The following is a 20,011-nucleotide window of genomic DNA, read 5'->3' as shown; positions in this document are numbered from 1 at the left end:
AGTTCACAGAGGACTGTACAGTTTTAAAAGTGCTTTTCTATATCCTCAGCCCTGTGGTAGGGCAGATGTTACCCCATTTGGCCAGGAGGAACCTGAGAGCCTTTCTAAGAACAAATAGATATCATTTAATTTTAGAGTTGGGAAGGCTTTGCATACCATGCCAGCCTCACATCCCAGAAGAGAAACTGGAAGCTCAGAAGAGTGAAGGGACTTGGCTCTGGCCCTTGGGAATTGGACTCCATTTTTAAGTCCCATTTTAACTGAGAAGTTGAACCACTACACTGCTGCCCCTGTGTTGTGCCACGGGTGAAGAGAGGCATAAAAAGCAAATACGACAGGGCTCCTTAGTGCAAGGAATTTGTAGAGTGAATGATTTGTTTTGCCTTTGTGTTTAGTTCCTTAAAAATTTTTCAGCAGCTGAAGCGATGACGGGGTACAAACTTTGGGGAAAATGTTCACATCGAATGGATTGTTTAGGAAAGACATTTTAGAGGAGACCTTGAAGAACATTAGAATAGGTTGTGGGAGAAAAGAATAGGAGGGCGTTGCATGTGAGTAATCTATGGTAGTGCTTCTTAAAATATCTATGGTGATGAGCCAGGTCTTTTTTTTTTTTTTCCGTCTCAGTTTCTGATCCAGTGTGGCTTGATACTTTTGTAAAATACAATAAGGTTTTTAAATAGAGAAATGAAATGAAAGAAAGAAAACATATAGTATAAACCCAAAGTTTTTATTATTTGATTTAAGACACAAAATTACTTTAAGTTGCCATGATGTGAAATTTAAATAGTTCTCTGCTTGTCTCATTATGCAATGTTAATGGTTTACCGACTAGCCCCACGTTTTGGGTAGCACTGGGCTAGAATTAGCAAAAGTGAGAAGCAGCCAGTTGTGGTGGGGAGAAGATGGGGGAAGAAGATATAAGTAGGGAGGACCTAGCCAGAGCAGAAGACTGTAGGCAAAGCACGGGAAGGAAAAGAAAGTTAAGGCAGTGATGGAGAACCTCACCTTCTTCCAGGTTGGCCGCTTAGCTCAGTTGGTTAGAGCACAGTGTTACAACACCAAGGTCAAGGGTTTGGATGGCTGTGCTGACCAGCCACCAAAAGAAAAAAAGAATCTCAAGATCTTCCAGGGGGATGGGGAGGAGTTTAAATTTGACCCCAGAAGCAATGGGGAGCCTCTACCAGTTTGTGGGCTTGTCAGCACTGTGCTGCATGATGCCCTTGGGTATTCCTAATGGCTCTAAGATATTTACTGCTGTTTGTGAGCTCGCTATATACCTAAAATTCCTTTGTTCCATAATTTCTGTTTTCTTCAATTTCCTCTCTTTATGCCATTCAAAGAGCAGAAATAGACTGCTTTTGCAGTTTCACCCTCCTTGAATTTTGCCATTGAGGCTTCTCTGGGATGGACACTTCGTCTGGAATAGGTTATCCGGTTTCCCGCATTCCTCTTCATGTGCCTCTACCAACTCTGCAGCTCCAACCAGGAAATGTCTAATTTGTTCAACAAATGCTTGTTTTGTTTCTGAGCATTTTTTTTTTTTTTTTGATCCCTAGCCAATTTGGGGATCCAAACCCATGACCTCAATGTTATCAGCGCCATGTTCTAACCAAGTGAGCTAATTGGCCAGCACTGTTTCTGATTGAAAGCAAGGTCAAATATGGGGATTGGGAAGAGAGGGTGTTTAAGTGGAATAGGCTACTAGAATACAGTAGGAAACCATGGGAAGGAGTATTTAGGGAACTGTAAAGACTAGCCCATCTTAAGTAGGGTTGGTGGTTCTGGTATGTGGAAAGCCTTTTTATTCTTTGCCTAGGAGAGAGTGGCAATGCTGTGCTATATAGACCAGTATTTTACTCCTGAACCACCAGGACCAAGAATATGCCAAAGACCTGGGGATAATAACCAGCAGGATGTGACATGTGACAGCCACTGTGCGTGGAGTGCTTTCCATGTGACAGGCATGATTCAAGCACTATACATGAATTACTTTATTTAATTCTCACAGCAACCTTGTGAGGTAGGTGCCATGATTCATTAGTTTTAGGTGAGGAAGCTAGAGCACAGAAGTTATCAGTTCATTGAAGATCACACAGCTAATAAGTGGTGGAGCTTGGATTTGAATTGAGGCCTCCTTGCTGCAGTGCCATTGCTTTCACTAATTACGTTCTGCTCCCTAAAACTGAAACCGTCTTACAGCATGGACTGAGTGCTCTGAGGATTTGTCATTTTGCACAGATTAGTTAGCTCTATGAATAGGTAATCTTTTTATCCTGAGTGCTGAGAAACATGGAAGAAAAAATAGTGACCCAAGAGTCCTGAAAGAAGAAGAGCAGAACGAAGAGCAAACCCAAGCTAGGCAGTGTCTTTGGTGGGATGATGAATGACAACAGGCCACTTAAATATCTGTGAAGTTGACATGGTTTTAGTTCAGTAGCTTGGGTGTGTTTGTGGAATGGGATACCTCCTACCCCCAAATACCTATAATGCATTAGGTCCTGGGTTAGGGGTTAGAAAATCCATGGTGAACGAGACAAGTAGGTCTTTGCCCTCATAAATGTTCCTTTCTGGTGGGGAAGACCATTAACACATAAGGGGCAATATAATAGACTGCAGTGGCTCTCACATTTGAGTGAGAGTCAGAATCACCTGGAGAGCTTATTAACACCTCTACAGTGTCTGATAAATGTCTGGAGTAGGACCCAAGAATGTGCATTTCTGTCAAGTTCCCATGTGACAGTGGACCACTCTTTGAGATCCCTGGTTGAGTGGTTAGTGCTGGCCTGTAGTAAATGCTGTGTGAAAGTTTTGTTCTAATAAATTAAAAGGAAACAAATAAGAGAATTCAAATGGTAAAAGCTAGAACATGGAAATAAATTGGAAGTACAATAAAGTTAACTGGGAGCCACTTTAAGAGAGCTAAAGAAAAGACTATCTGAAGGGCTGACATTCAAGGTGAAACCACAAGGTAAGAATGAGGCTGCCTGGAAGGAGCTGAGGAAGAGCGGTCCAGGCAGAGACCTAGCATGAAAGCCTGGAGGAGGAAAGGCTCCCAGTGTTAAACAGAGGCAGCTCGTGTGAGCTGGGGGAGGGGGAATGCTTGGAGACGAGGTTGAACAGGACACAGGAACAAGCTCAGGTAGGGCCTTGATATAGAGTGAGTAGGGCTCTAAAGACAGGATTGGCAGGAATTGTTTTATTATTGTAAAAAGATTGCTTTGGCTGCCATGCACAGGTTGAATTGGAGGGGGGCCAGTGTGGAGGCAGGGAGACCAGATGAATGGGAGGCTGCTGTAGTGGTCCAGGAAGAGATGGTGATGGCTCAGATTAGGGAGGTGACCATGGGGGTGGAGAACCAGGATGGAAGTGAGCTCGAGGAATGCATGTGCTTTTGTATCTAGCCATATATCATGGCATTGGATGCTCATAATGAAGGCCCATGAAAATTGTACTTTACGTGTGCTGTTTTAGCAAGCAGAAAAGCACAAAGAACATTTTGGAAAAATAGTCGTTATCAAAAGTGTCTGAGCCTCCCCACCTCTGTTCCGCTGATGGTGAACCCTCAGCAATCTGGAAGGCTTGGCTGTCCAGGACAACTTGTTCTCTGAAATCTCTGGTTTAGCTATATTAATGTGGAGTATAATCTGTATGTGTGTGTCATTGCTTAATTGTTGGCATGTGGTGACTCAACTGGCAATTTAAATTAATAGACTGTGCATATAAGCATACTATTGTTCTTCTTAGATCTTGATGGAGCCTTGATTGGCACTTAAGTGATGGTGTATTTGAATTAATTACTGTAGCTGAGAAAGAGCTGGGAAAACACACTAGGAAAAAAATGGATGTTGTGTTGTAGGTGTGACAGTGAGCCTAGAATGAATGATCATGGACTTTGTCTAAGAAAGAATGGATGCCAAGTACTCACAGGTATCTGGGGCCCTGTCTACACCACGGCACTCTCCTGAGGTGTGGTCAGCTGGTAGTTTCACCTGCTCACTGACGGGGGAACTTACCCTCCTTCCCCTCTCCTTGTGCTCTGCCTGTCCCCTGCCGGGGGGACAGTCACATGGTGGGTCCCCCCTCTTCCTGTCTCTCAGGATCCCAGCCCAGTCAGTTCCACCTCAGGCAGTCTCTTTCTCACATGTTTACACACATCCTCTTTAAGCCTTGTGTTTCTTTTCCTTTGCTCTTTTAAATCTTGCCCAGTTACCTCAGGAAATTCTCTCCTTTTCTTTGTTCTATTCTGGAGCCAAAATAAGGGGGAAAAAATTCTAGTCCTGGGTAATGTGTATGAGATTCATGCTTGATAAACATATTGACGAACGATCTGATTACCAAATCCTGTAGTACTGTATTTGCCTGCCCCTCAGTGGAGCACTTTCTCTCCTTGAAGTTTTTCTTTCAGGTTCTTCCCTCTCCTTCCTGATCATTCCTGCTTCCCAGCTCCCCTGCCTGTTTCTGTTCCTCACATTGAGTGATTCCTAAAAATGTTTTCTCAGCCACTTTTGTTATGTGGACGCCATCCACTTCTGCAGCGTTAACTCTCCATGTCCTCCGCTCCCACACCTTGGCGCCCTCTCGGATGTTTCTCCTCAGTTCTGGCCTTGAATTTACAACTCTGCTGAATCACACCCCAAGACCCAATAGACCCAACACACTTTTCCGTTCCGTTGTGTCCCAAATGATGGCAGCATCACTCTACCGGCTCTGTGGACAAAATCCAACTGTGTTATCTTCGAGGCTCACCTTCACTCTTTCCCCAGCGTCTAATCACTTACAAAGTTCTGCTGGTTCTGCCTCTGAGGCTGGTCTTATTTGTCTTTACCTCTTTTTCATTGTGCTGCTGTTTTGCTTTGGGATCTCATTATCCCTCTCAGTTTTTTTTGTTTTTGTTTTTTAGGGGAGAGGGCTCCCCATCAGGGAATTGAACCCTGGTCTCCGGTGAGACAGGTGGGGATACACAACGCTATACGAACGAGGAATCTCTCGCAGTTGATTTTTCCCCTTCAACCTTCTTGACTTTACAATCACTCTTTTGTATTACAGAGGGAAACATGTTTGGGCATTTGTTGGTTTATGTATGCCAGGCACCTTGAGAATGCTCACAAGTTACTAGTATAATCCACTTTATTTCAAAAAGAATTCAAGATAACTTACAAAAAATGCATAAGATAAAATATAAAATAAGTGGATGAGAAGACCAGGGACCTCCCTCCCAAATAGGATAAGAAAAGATAAATTGAAGACAGGAATGTCTGAAGCTACCCACCTAATGTAGGTATTTGTGAACAGTGGGTTACAATTTTGGCCCAGAGAATCTTAGTAGCCAATAGGAAGAGGGAAAAAGGATTCACTTTTGTGATTCTACCTTGTTTATAAGATAAGAAGGACAAGTTGTGCAGGAGAAACACAGCTATTCTTGGAATTGAGGTCAGAGAACTTTTTCCCAAGGGCTCTGATGAAGGGAATTCTGTGTAGCTGCCTGAATAACAACCTCATCGGCATTCTTACAATATCCATAGCAGTTTCATGGGGCTGCTGCTCATTCAGTGTGTGCCAGTAGAAGAGTGCCAATGTGTAATTTCCATAAAGGTGGTTGTAAAGGTGTAGGGAATGTAAAAAACGTGCCCATCCACCAGAATTTCTTTATAAAGCAGCCTTGTTTATTAGGTTTCTTAAAAAATGATCTGTTGCTTCTCGTTCCCATCTTCAAACTGTTAGGTGGACATTCAGTGTTCTCTGTAATCTGAGCCTGTTCTCTTTCTATGATTCCCTGACCCCAGCCTTCACCTGTCTGGGTGCACCTCGTATCCCAGCCATGCTTGTTTCCTTGCTGTTTCCTTCTTTAGCTTTGGAGGCCCTTCCCTCCACCTCTTTACCTGGTTGTCTCCTCCACTTGAACACAGCTGCTTTTTTTTTTTTCCCCTTAAGATCAGAGAGAATGTTTTACTTATCATGCCAATAAAAATTTGTTGATCAAAAACCACAAAAGCTGTGTGTTTTTTAGGTAGAACGGAACACATCACCATCAATACATCAGCCCCTTTTAAAGGGATCCAGAATTCTGTTAAAAATTTTGCTTCAAATTAACTTTATTAAATTTCTTCAAGGACTGATAGTCTTAATAAGTAAGAAGAGACTTTTCATGCATTTACTTGGTCAATGTTCCGTGTGTATGTGTGTGTGTGTGTGTGTGTGTGTGTCTGTTCTGATGTTTTTGTTACAACATTAGTTCTTTGGTTTAGCTACAGTGAGTGGCTCAGCAACTCTTCTTACCCATTAACCTGAGTCTAAGCACCATTAAACATGTTGTTTCTGGGGAAATTGTTTTCTGAAATTCTAAAGCATATTTCTAAAAATTATTGCAACACACTCCAGTTTAACGTAGTAGAAAGAATCCTGGACTGGGAGTTATCATTTGGATTCTGATCTTGGTTCTTTGACTAATTAATTATTTAACCCCCCTGGATCTTACCTGCCTCATTATTCAAATGAGATGGTTAGATTAGATGGTGACTGGGTAATGATAACAGAAAAAATAACAAGAGTTGACTTTTTGTTGTGAGCTAGGTACCGTGCTGGGTACTGGTCAGAGGTCATATCATCAAATCCTCACAGCCGTGTTCTAAAGTCACAGTTGTTATTCCCATTTACACTAGCAGAAATTTAGGCACAGAAATATTAAGGGACTTGCCCCTTGTACAGTTAGTGAGCGGGCAGGCTCTTGGTCTGGCTGCTGGGGAGAACTCTTAACTACTATGCTTTCTAGTTCAGTGGTTTTGTGAAGTTCTATTTATAGGACAAAGCCTGTATTTTGAAATTTTGAGGAAGAAAAATTAGTTTTACTGAAATCCAATTTTACATCATTCCTCCCAAGCTATTTTTAAATCCAGTAACTTGTATTTAAATGGAAATCTTACTCTCTCTTGCTTTTCCCCAAATGTTTTTTGCATGTAAGGTTATTATTTGGTTATTGCAATAGACGCAGGGAGGAAATCTATCATTAACGTTCTTTGCTGTCCATAAGAAATGTGTTCTTGATTGTCTTTCCCAGAAGAAGATCAGGTGTCACATGTAAAGGAGACATTTTCTATGTCCTTCCTTTCCTTCTGCAACTAGCCCTTTGACTCCCTTTAAATGATTGGAAAATTAAGCCTGTTTTTTTTTTTTTTTTTTTGGGGGGAAGTGCTAAGTAAGTACTTACTACTATTACTCTGTAAAGCATTTAATGCGGTGTCTGGTACATTATTCTCTCAGCAGATGACCCTACCCTAATAGGGCACAGGGTCCAGGTGGAAGAGCAGGAACTTGATCAAAGAGATATTTACAAACTCTACAGATGCTCTATAAGTGTAAGTTTCTCATATTATTATTATTATCATAATGTTGTACAGATGAGCAATTAGCCTTTTTTAAAGCCTTTCCCCAAGGCAATCCAAACCCCAATTTCACTTCTTACCATCACAACCCATCTGACACCAGTCAGCCACACCTACTGTTGTTGGTGATCAGATCATTTATCATCCAAACTAGGATACCTTTGAGAGTGAAAGGGCTCACTATTAACATTTATGCTGGGACAACATGTATAAACCAGGCTGACTGGAACGTATTGTTATCCTACTTATTGGTATTGGAATTGAGCCTCCAGTCTTGCATTCCTTAATTATGACTAAGCTTTTTATAATGTGTGTGTGTGAGAGGCAATCAGAGGTGTGTAACTGCTTTTGTTGGGGGCTGGAGAAATTAGGTATTCTCTTCCTTGTAGGAATTTATTTTCTAAGATATTTCTTCTCTGCTTACCAATTTAGTGACAAAAACTGCTTAAATAAAACATCAAGTCCCCTCCAGAATTGAGAGGTTTTCTCAGATGAATGTTATAAGGCAATAACTCAATAGTTTTTCTCTGGACAGAAGACAATATACTGCCATTAAGTTTGTAAGTGTGTATATGCGTCTCTTTTTCTTACAAGAGTACGTCAAACAGTTCACGAAAAGATTCATACTGTCTTCGAATTCTATTTTTCCATGAACTTTTCGAAGTACCCTTGTATTAAACAAGTTTCATGGTAGTATGTTGTTTTCTGTCTAGAGAAAGAAACAAAGGAGCATATGACCCATACTGATTGCAAAATTAAAAGGAATTAAAGATTTTAGAACTTAAATACTGGTCATAAATGGAGCTGTCCAGGAGCATTACAAACCAGGTTTGAGAATCTTTGTTCCCAGAGATTAAGGACTATGTCATGATTTGATTACAGTCTTTTCTATACTGAATAGATAATTACTGATTTTAATGCGCTCTAAGTCATTATCAAGGGGACCGTCTTCAATGACTTTTTATAAACCTTTATTATCAATGTCTATTGGCTTATAGTTAATAGAAATGATTGAGTCATCCCACTTACAATTTTGAATCATTCCTTTAAGAATAGAATGCATTTCATAAGCCTCTTTAAAAATTACCATCAGAGCAGAGGGGAGAAGCAGTGGGGGGGTGGGGAGAAGGAGGGGGGGGAGAGAGAGAGAGAGTGTGTGTGTGTGTGTGTGTGTGTGTGTGTGTGCGCGCGCGCGCGCGTGTGCCAGAGCGTGTTTGGGAGGGGTCTCTGCATGCCTCTTGGCCTGAAGGGAAGTGATTGCTCCACAAGCCTGCTTTATGGTGATGGTGAAATCCCAGAGAGCCTGCCTTTCGGGTTCAGACCTTGACCGTTGGCAGCTGGTCTCCAGGGTATAGATGGCCTCATCATTTAGAATTTTCCTCTTGCCTCAACATAATGAGGTCAGTGCCTCAGTGTCTTGGTAATTGGGGCTGCTCTTTCCTAGGCCAATTATTAGATCTACCAGCAGTGCTTACTGGGAGACTCCTTTTGGATTTGGGGCATTAGAAAGGATTTACAGGAGTACAGGTTTTTTTGTGTGTGTGTGTGTGTGTTTTTTTTTTCTTGTTTTCTTTTTTTAACCTTAAAATTATTACATTATCTAGTAATGGTTTTATCAAGGTTATGTATAAACATTTAATGCACAGTAAGTGAAAAAAAAAGTCACGAAGTTATTATATACTTCTAGAAACCCCAATAGAGCTCAGGATAGCAGAGCAGAAATTGAGTTAAATGAGCTGGTCGTCAGTTCTATTCCAACAGTTGAAAGTAATAGTGTGATGAAGTCTTTTAAATACTGCGTGGATCTCAGTGGCATTCTCTCATACTGTTGCTGTCAGTTTTAGGGAGTTTATATCACTAATGTAGGACAGAACGAGGGTGTGAACAAGGTAAAAAGTTTCTAAATTCACTGGGCCAACATTGTGGTGCTGGAAAAGCAGCTGTAGTTTTGATTCAGTTTAGATAGAGGAAAAAAGAAATGTTTGGCTTGAATACCCAATTTCTTGAACTCGTGGTTCTGACTCTACTTCACAGACAATATGAGTGCATGCAAACTTGAGACTAAGCCAGCACATTCAGACTTTGTGATCAGTAGGAGAGAAGCACACACATGCTGAAACAAAATTTCCTGAAACAATACTTGCCTTTACTTTATTTGATACATTCTGACATTTTTCTGTTCTATTTTTTCCTCTTTCAATTTAAAAAAAAAAATTTGGATACGACCTATTAAAATGACTTCACAGCCCATTAATTGGTTATGAGCTGAAGCTGAAAAAATATGCGTCTAAACAGAAGTTTTCGTGGGCATGCATGTTTAAGACAGGGACAGTGAAGTCATGTTTTCCTATCAGTGATGTTAATAAGTGTAGCTGTAATAAAACACAAACCATTTAGTTAATTAGAATATTTACTATAATAAGTGCCGTTGGATTGATTTCTTTATGAATAGTGCATTTTGTCTGCTAGGATGAAGTAATTGAGTGTTTCCAATCTGCCCAGATGATAATCCTTACAATACTTCTTGTTGATGTTAAATGGACTATTGAAATAGCATTTTGTCTGTGTGTCTTGGCTGGTAATGAACACCATTTTGTCATCGTAGGGTTACCAGAACAGCTGTTGACACCCAAAGAATGCCTGAGAACACCCGTTAGGTAGGAAGAAAACAGGGAGTATTATAGTTTAACCCTTGTCTATTCCGTGTGATGCCAGATGGTAGGGTACTTTATCAAATTGTAGAAAGGAAAATAATGTTCTTTTTGTCTTTGGCATTGATTTCTCTTTGTCATTTAGTAAACATTTCTCCAGAATTAGAGCATTTTATATTTTTCTCTTTAGAATACATCTCACATTTGAAAAAAATGAGTCTATGTTTATAAAGACAAAAAGAAAAACAAACACAAAAGAAGTTGAACTTGATCTAATATTTGAAAATATTGAATTAGCCCTGACTAGTTTTATTTTTTAAAGTTACCCTTTTAAGGATGTGTAATTTAAGCCATACATGCCTTTCATTGTGGTATGATATTTGCATATTAGTGTCTTGTTCTCTCTTTTCTAACTTGTAGGGTTAGCATCTCCTCAAAGAACACACCCTTAAATGTCTTCTAGGCTGTATTGCTTCATCAGAGCATAAACATTATGGCATAAAATATTACCTTTGGAAATGAAGTCATGCGTCTTTGTTAATTGCTAAGCTCTTGTAATTCTGAAGGGGGTATGTTTAAGTCTGTGCTCATTCACACACTTGCTAACACAAGCAAATGTGCCTACATATATATAAGGGTACTTTAAAAAGTTCATGGAAAGATTCAAATTATCTTTCAATCCTATTTTTCCATGAACTCTTTGAAGTACCTTTGTATAGATAGGAAAAACATGAATCGAAGGGTTTCTTATTTTCTACCAGTTATGCATGGAATGTGCAGAAGCAGGAATGCCAAAGTAGGAGTCATAATCATAGATTTGGAAAGGGCTTTAGAAGTTAGTGAGTAAAAAATATTTTACAGTAGAGGAAGCTGAAATCCAGAGGGGCTGGATTTCTTTTTCCTAGGTTCCCTTCCTTTCATCCCATATATAGCTGCTGGAATGATCTTTCTACAGCAACCTTGACATGCTTAAACTTTGTTGACAGCTTTCCATGCTTTTAGAAACATGTTCTGGTTTCTAAAGGTCACATGTAAGGCCTTTGGGTATGTACTTTCTGCTTATCTTGGTAGCTTCTCTTACCAATTGCAGCCATACCAATTGTAATGCTCGAATTCCTTGATGGTCTTATCTTTTTTTGACCATACTGCTTGTAATTCTCTAATTTCTTGATGGTTTTATCTCATTTGAATGTGCTTTTTCTCTACCTGAGAGGCATCCCTTCACCCCCAAGATACAAGTTATCAAGCTCAGAGGCTTTCAGTGTTTCTTTTTTTTTTCTTTTTTACTATTAACGCAATGTGGACTACGTTTTATATCATGAGCACATGTAAGTGTGTGTGTATATGAGTATATATGTGTGTATATCATATATATAATGGATATAAAAATCTAAATAATTGTCATCAAACAATACCTATTATTTTTACATGTGATATACTTAACTTTTATATTAGCTATTCAATTATTTTTCTTTTAAAAAATATTGTTTGCCACCCTCTAAATAGATTTCATGTCTCTCTTCGTGTTACCAGTTTCCTAAGGGAAGGTTAGAAGTGTTTGGGAGTATTTTCGGTTGCACTAGATTAGTGCACTGGGCACAGGCATGGCAAATGCCCTAGTGAGCAGGATTGTCTTAAGTAATGAAGAATGGCCCTGTTTAGCATGGAATTGTGTCTGTACTGAGAAACGTTGCCAACCTCATAAGTGAGACCACAGATCGAAATAACGCTCTCTGTAGAGTAAGACCTTTCTGCGTCAGCACAGGAGCCCCACCAGCTGAAGCCTTTCTTGAGCTCCAAGTCTTATTTGATCATCTCCCCCTGCCGGGCCACAAGTATCATAGTATTTACTTGTTTTGTCATCTCTCCCACAGCCTCAGAAAGATCTTGAGGATAGAGACTATGCCTCACTCATCCCAGCACCCAGGCACAAACCTAATAGGTGCTCAGTAAAGAGAGGCTGGGCCCAATGTCCTGCTGTGAGTTAATAGCAGAAATAAAAAAGGCAAAACAAAAAAAGAGCCCCAAGTTTCCTGATTCTCAAGCCAGTGCTGTGCATTGCATTTTTTTGGTTTGGGGTAGGGTTTGAAGAGAGGACCTCTAGACATATGATGAATTATTTTTTTCCTGTGCAGGAAATGTAAGAAGGTAGGATCATATATGCTCTTATTTGTAAAAAGGCAACACAGCTATTGAGGCTTAATTTATATATAGTAAAATTCATACTTTTTAATATACAATTCTAAGAGTTTTGAAAAATTGTATAATCATGTAACTGCCATCAAAATCAAGATATAGAACATTTCTATCATCTCAGAAAGTTCTCTTGTGTTCCTTTGCAGCCAACCCTTCCCCTCCACTCCCCCCACCCCCAGCCATTGGCCACTACTGATCTGTGTCTGTAAGTTCACCTTCTACAGAATGCCATATACATGAAATCGTATAATATGTAGCCTTTTGCATCTGGCTGCTTTGACTTAGCATAAGGTAGTTGAGATTCATCCATGTTGTTGATTATATCAGTAGTCTGTTCCTATTTTTTTTTTTTTTTTTGCTGGATAATATTCCATTGTATAGTTTTACCAAAGTTTCTTTATCCATTCGGGATATTCAGGAAGGATATCAGGTTGGAAATTGAGGTTGTTTCCAGTTTTCTGCAATTATAGTATCTATACCTAGGATTGCTGTGTCATATAGCAATTAAGTGTAAGTTTAATTGTATAAGAAACTACCAAACTGTTTTCCAGAGCAGTTGTTTCATTTTGCATTTTCATCAGCAGTGTATAAGAGTTCCAGTTGCTCTACATCATTGTGAACATTTGGTATTGTCAACTACTACTTTCTAAAATTTTAGCCATTCTAATAGTTGTGTGGTATCTCGTTGTGGTTTAATTTGCATTTCCTAAATAATGTGGGCCATCTTTTATGTGCTTCTTTGCCATTTGTGTATCTTCTTTGACGAAGTATCTGTTCAAATTTTTGTCCATTTTAAAGTTGGGCTTGCTTTCTTATTATTGATTTTGAGAGTTCTTTCTATAATATAATACAAATCCATTATCTGATATGAATTTTGCAACTGTTTCCTCCCAGTCTGTTTTGTGTCTTCATTTTTTCAGCAATGACAGTACAGCTTCGAAAGTCTTTAATGGAAAAATTCTAAAAGGTGCCAAAATAGAGGTTTAATCCATGAAGGCAGATGATCATAAAATTTAAACATCCTTCATCTGTAGCAAAAAGTCTTTATTTTTATTATTTTTTTTTTATAGATTTGAAGCTATCATTTTCCATAACCTTTATGCATTGTTAGGCAGATCATACAAGTGTACTTTTAAAAGCCCATGGGAAAATAGGATTAAAAGATAATACGAATCTTTCCATGAATTTAATGAAGTACCCTCATATACTAGGGTGTTCAAGGTACCTTAAATAGATATTGACTTTACATGTTGATAACTCTGATAACATTTATTTTTAATTGTCAGTATGGTTGTCATGGCAGTTGTCCTCCTAAGGATTCCAAGGCTGCAGAGAAGCAAGTTTTGGATTCCTTCTTCTGGGAAGCACTTGGTACTTGAGCCTTGGTACTCGAAACACAAGGAAAGATGCCAGATAGTGTGGAGTCAGTTTATCCTGCTGTCCAAAACTGTTTGTAGTAGAAATGATGCAGAAGACATTTAGAAGGATGCTTACTGTGACATCTAGTTGGATTCTCATAGTACTAAAACATGTAGGTTCAGAAAAATATCTCTGGAGCAAAATCTTAGTAAAATGGCATGCACACTGTTTGGCCTCATTTCTACAGTGTAAAAAGGAGTAAATTCATGGATATGTAGTTCTTATTGTTTTCAAAATGCAATAATGCAGTATTTAAAAAGTTAGATTTAATTGACTATTGCAGCAATATCTTAAACAGCAATAGCAAATTAAGAGTAGAGTGAGTGGACTGATGGATTTTAATACAAAAAGTAACTGTCAGTATCTCTTTTGACATGAAAGTCTCACATATGTGGATAATGGTACTTCGTAAATATTGTTAAATGGATAATAGGGTATCTCCTTTTCTCTTGTAAAGGAAAACTCTCAATTAACCTCATTTTCCTTTTGGCATAGTGGCTTTCAGTAGCAGAAATGCTCCCAAGTCAAAATGGATGTATTATCTGCCAAAAGTAGCATTGATATAGATTAGAGTTTAATATTTACACCTTCATTAAAGATATTTTCAGATAAGTTTTTTTTCATTTTGCAAATGAAGAATCTTAGGTGTCAAAAGATGAACATGTTCAAAATGATAACAATATAATTTCATATTTATAAAAATATCTACCATACATAGAAAAAAATCTGTAATGATATCCATGAAATATGGCAGTGGTTGTCTGTGGGTATTGATATGGTGGCTGGTTTTCTCTGTATTTCAAGTTTTAAAAAACAATTAACATAAGGTTACTTTTATTATTGTAAACAGGTCAGGAGAAAAAGAGATTACTTGCTCCAAAATATGGAAATTAAACTCCTAATAAGCTGACTAGAATTTTGCTGATATGTGTGTCTGTACTACTTGTGAATGAAAGAGAGAGAAAAAAGCCTTCCCTTTGAGAAGACTTCCCTTCAAATTTGTTCCGCTGTAGGCATTTCTCACAGTTCTCGTTTTTTTGTTTTCGTTATACTGTAGATATCTGTTAACTAGAGACTGCCTGAAATTTCTGGTTGATTACCAAAGACCCTGGAAAAGTCACTGGGAGAGTATTTGTTCTTAATCATTATCAACATGTGTTTTATGAGTTTAAGGACATCACTACCATTTTCTCCCTCCAGAGAACACAATTAGAGAACCCTGTGTTCTTAGAAACTGTATGTAATTTAGTGACTTTTTAAAACTACCAGGTAATATTTGAGATATAATCAACAGTATGGCAGTGGCAGTACAGTTTTATCTAATACAAATAGGAGGGTTTATTCGCATTTAGATAACACTGGGTCAATCACAATATATTTGAAATTAAATAATCCTGTGGCAGAAGGCCCAGACCCGGTGAGGGTGCGATGGCAGAGTCCACTGTGGTACACACTTGCCACCAGCAAACAGGTTAGGCTTGCTTAGGGAGCATTTTACAGGGATTTTAAAAGGTTCCTTGTTGAAACATGATATTCTTCTTTACTCTGTAGATACTTTAGCACTAGTGAACTTTATGGGGGAAAAAAGATGAGAGTTAAACCACTGGGGAGATTTGGAGTTTCAATTAAACAATTGCACCCATTAAATTTTAGTTTTGAAATAAGTGACTGCTAGTATTAGAGTTTTCATTTTTCTTTTTCTAGTTAGCTGATGTGATTTTCTATTTCTGATCTCTGGTAAAAAGTTGGGAGTAGTATGTTGTGTTGACTTCTACTGTTCCAGTTGGTGTATGAGAGACCTAATTATAAATAAATCTATGATGAAAACAAATATATACAGAAAAGATAGATTCAAGCATCTTCTTACTCCCTCTTCCATCCTTCTAAATGAAAGTTTTGGGTTCTGTCTCCAGCATTATCATTGAACTGCTCAACATCATCATAATCTTTTTGAGAATGGAGCTTGTCTTTCCTTATCCATCTAAAAATTTCCTGTAAAAATACAATTTCTTTTTATTTAAGAGTGCATGACTCTCAATATCTGGTTCTCAACTTTTATTTATTTACTTTTTAAATGAACTATTAGAGGGCTCAGAGGGCTCTTCAGCTTAACAAGTTTGACTTCTGGAGGTCTAGAGTTTAGTTTTGTATTTAGGAACAACTCCAGGTTCTAGGTCTTCTGCAGCATTCTCTTCTATAAAAGTGAGTTCTTTCTGCTAAGGTCACCAAGGACAGTGAGATGCGTGGCCTCCTCCAGGAGCAGCAAAAACATACATGATGATAAGATAATAGCTATTTCTTGTTGAGCTTATTTTAAGTGACTTGACATTTTCTGATCTTCACAGCAATCTACAAAGTTCAGTTATTACTGCCTCCATTCTACAAATGAAGAATCCAGGACTCAGAAATGATGAGCAGCTTGATAAAGATCACACAGCTAGTGTTAGTGAATCCGTAGGTAAACCTTGGTCTGTCTCCAAAGCCTGTACACTTTCGGCTACTCAAGGCTAGCTCCAAGTAAGGCCATCAGCTCTCTTGAAATTGCCCTTCAGAGATGTTTGTGAGTTGGTGGTTCTCTGACCTTGTTGTATAATTTTTTTTTTTTTTATCTTCTATGTTATATTTATTTCTTGGTAGGAACCCAGGATGGCGAATCTCACTGAGTTTAATTACTGATGTTAATAGTAAGATTGCATTGCTCATATGAATTTGAAGGCACTGATCTGTAGGAGCATCTTGTAGCCAAGAAATCTTTAAACAGGTTTCTTTTAGTTATATTTTTTAATAATGTATATGCCTTATGAATCTCATATATTTGTAATTATTGACATAGGGCTTTCATTTGTAAATTGTTAACAATTTAACTCCTCATCCCCAGCATCGTTTCTAACCTCTTATTTATAAAGTTTATGTACTTTGGATTCTCTTGTGGGTGTTGGTGATGTCAGGTCTAGAATCTACTCTTAGGACTGTCTAGGTTGTTTATCACCATTAGCCCTCATTATTTTAAATGAGTACCCACCCACTTTATATTCTGTAACCACATGTTTCCAGAGCTTCTCTGGAGATAACATCTTGTAGCTTCCCCTTCCCCTCCCCTTTTTCACTTTATTCATAAATGTCTTGTAACTGAAGCCCAGAAAGTATGAGGGAAAACACCTATAAAGAGAGAACCTTTCTGGGTGTGTGGAATTCAGAAAAATTTGAAAGTGTTGCTCCTGAATCTGAAGCGTTGAAAGGAAACCTCACCATGTGTTTAATGTATAGTAGTTTGTAAATGTGGAGTCCCACTAATTGCATTTACAGCTCACAGCAAAACTACCTGTTTTGTCTTGTTACTCTTAGGGGAAAAAACGAGAGAAGTGTATATGTGTGTGTTTTTAAAAATTGGAATGCAGAGAACAGTGTAGTGTAAATTGTCTCTAATTATGTGTGTCTTTTTCTGGTGAGGCAATTAATCAGTTCTCTCCAGACCTTTTTCTGATGATGCAATTAATCAGTTGTTCTGTTAATATGCTACTTACCTGAATTCAAGTGTGCCTAGGTTACAGGAAACTATGGAGTACCTAATTTTGTAAAGCAATAAATTATTGTTGTCTTTCACTTTTTATTGGAATGACTAACAAGCACCAAAACTATGTGATATTTTACAGAATCACTGTTTACTCATATCAGATTATTATTTTGCCTTTCAATATGATTACAAATTTTGTTGTATTCTTAAGAATGAATTTATGGGTTAAGGCCAAATGTGTTTCTAGCGGGAGTGACTCAGTAGTTTTATAAAGACAAACTAATAGCCTTTACATTTTGCGTTATGGTAAATTTTTCAGAAACATTCCATAAAATGAACCTCATGTGTTTTAATCAGCGAGGGTGGGCCTCTCCATGAAAAAACTACAGAAAAAGGTGAATCATAGGAGTGTATCATGTCAGGCCAGGAAGTCACCCGACCAGTCAGTTTAACTCCTTCATTTTACAGATGAGCAGACTGAGGCCCAGGATCATGCAGTGCCAGGAGTTAGCCTTTTCTTCTGACCCCTATTTTGGTGCTATTTCTCTAATATATTGCTAGGGCGTTTATAAAAAACTAAGGGTTCCCTCTCCCCTACCCCAGGGATAATGATCGCTGACTAAAGTAGTATTGGCACCTGGGTTTAAAAATAATTCCTGGAGAAGTATATTAATTTTGTTTTTCTTATGTTATCTCTAGTACAATTTGAGTTGTTTTTATTGATATAAAAATTTTGAATGCATGTGAGTTTCTATGGTTATAAGATTCATCTAAATGGAAGTTTTTTGCTCTAAGGAATGTGTGTGAACTTTGGTTCCTCAATTGCTAAAGCTATTCAGAGTTCTCCCTTTTTTTCAATTGTAAAGGTGAAGTACTGTTCCTAGGATTTATTGATGATTTTGCCAAGGTCTTGGGGATATTCTTCTTCCTACTTTTTAACCTTGGTTTAGGACTCAAGGGTTTGCTTTATATCTGGACTTCCACTGGAGAGAAGTAACAGTATTCAAATAATACTTAAGAAGGCTCATAGTTTGCAGTTAAGATCATGGGCTCCGGAGTTTACATTTCCTAATACACCGCTTATGGAATGGTGTTGGGAAGTTTATTTTACCTCAGTAAGCCTCAGTTTCCCTGTTTGTAAAGTGAGATTCTATGTGCAGTCTTATCATGTGACGAGCATTCACGTGTTAGCTGCTACTCCTGCCGTCTTTGCTTCTGTTGTTCCTGTTATTTCCAAGCCAGAAAAGTTTTCCAGACCTGCCTTGAGAAAGGCTAGGGATGCAAATTTCATTTATAAATTTTAGTGAGAGGAAAGATGAGGAGAAGGGACTCACCTAGCTTGGTACTGAAGGTGTCACCTTCTTTAAAAGAAAATAGCATAGTGGTGGTGTTGTTAGGGGACTTTGGTGTGCTTGGTTTTTCTTCTGTTTCCGTATACTAATATGTCTATCTCCTAATGGGAATGGCATACTCATGATCTTTCATGGCAATTTCTAGAGAGGAGAGACCTGAGGGCTCAGCCACAGAATTAAGCAACAGATAAGAGACAGAGGAGCGCGGGGGTGGGGGGGGGCACTCCAGGGGGCACTCCACTGACCAAATGCGTGCTGGGACCTTCCCTGGAGGAGGCTGCCTTAACCTGCCTTTCACGGCGTTGATATCAAGTGGAGTATAGAAAAGAAAGCCAATTCAAAAGGCAGCTGCCAAGGAAGAGGGGAATGGCTAATAAAGTGTTTTTTAGCTGTTTGAACTAGTTAATTGTGGAGTTACATCGTTGAGTGAGTTCTCTCCTTTCTGCTGACGCTCTAAGGGAAAATTGGAAATGGACTGCATACCTATCGTGTATGCACTTGTTTCTAGCCTGCTCTGTTCATAGGCTAAAAATGAAATCCACTTACAACTTTTACCTGGAGGACTTGTAGGTTTTGAAGAAAATATGACTAGGTTAGAGCTAGGACATGCTTTTATTGTCCTTGACAGTGACTCCAGAAGCCACCCTCATCTGCAGATCTGGCACTTTGAATGCCAGAGCACTGGGAAGCCACACTTGCCTACTCATTGTAGATAGTTTGAGACATTTTTTTCCAAGGATACTTAAAGAAGGAAAACATAGGATCCGGGCATATTTCTAAATTATGAGACATAATTTGTAATAAAAGATTTAACTGTTCTATGTTTACTGAGAATTGCATTGTAAAGACAAATTATGACTATTCTTCTGTAAGTCGTCCATCCTCATTTTTCTTGCTTCTTTACAAAATTTCAGCATCTAATTAGTTTTTTGTTAGATTAAATGCTTTAAGCGTAATATCACTTAGATAACAGTATTCTCAACTTTAATGTTTTCCAGGGATATCAGTATGAACAACATTACTCAATTACCAGAAGATGCATTTAAGAACTTTCCTTTTCTAGAAGAGCTGTAAGTATTGCTTTGAGAAATGTATGTGCATGTGGTTTCACCCCTCCCCCATTCTCTTTGGAAGCTTTTGCTACAGAAATAGTCTAATGATTCCTGTTAGGGGACATTCAGAGAGCTTAGTTTCAGTGGGATTTGTGCAGAGGAAATTATATTTTGGGGGGAAAACTAACTTGATTTTTTAAGCAGTGAAATTGCTGAAGTTATTTTTGAAAGCCAGAACTAAAACATGCTACTTCCACAGGACTTTTTTTGCTACAGTTATTATAACCATGAATGCTGCAGTGACACAAGTTAATTACAGTGTTATCCTGAGATAACAAGGCTGCTGTATAATTACCATTATTGCCAAAGTGGTTGCTCTATGGGTAACAGAATCATAAAAAATAACACAAGGTGTTTCAAGGTCATGGTGCAACAGACAACATCT

At 38.4% G+C, this 20,011-nt stretch overlaps 1 protein-coding gene across 1 annotated transcript in view; it reads left to right on the top strand.

The window, feature by feature from the left end:
* LGR4 (leucine rich repeat containing G protein-coupled receptor 4) overlaps positions 1-20,011 on the top strand; it is a 102,127-nt gene that overhangs the window by 29,270 nt on the left and 52,846 nt on the right. Inside the window, exon 2 of the mRNA XM_063093666.1 lies at positions 19,513-19,584. Coding sequence (XP_062949736.1) covers positions 19,513-19,584 — 72 coding nt within the window. The remainder of the gene's footprint in view (positions 1-19,512; positions 19,585-20,011) is intronic.

The sequence above is a fragment of the Cynocephalus volans genome, chromosome 4 (assembly GCF_027409185.1).
Source record: "Cynocephalus volans isolate mCynVol1 chromosome 4, mCynVol1.pri, whole genome shotgun sequence".
NCBI classification, from domain to species: Eukaryota; Metazoa; Chordata; class Mammalia; order Dermoptera; family Cynocephalidae; genus Cynocephalus; species Cynocephalus volans.
This window is presented reverse-complemented; position numbering and strand designations above follow the sequence as displayed.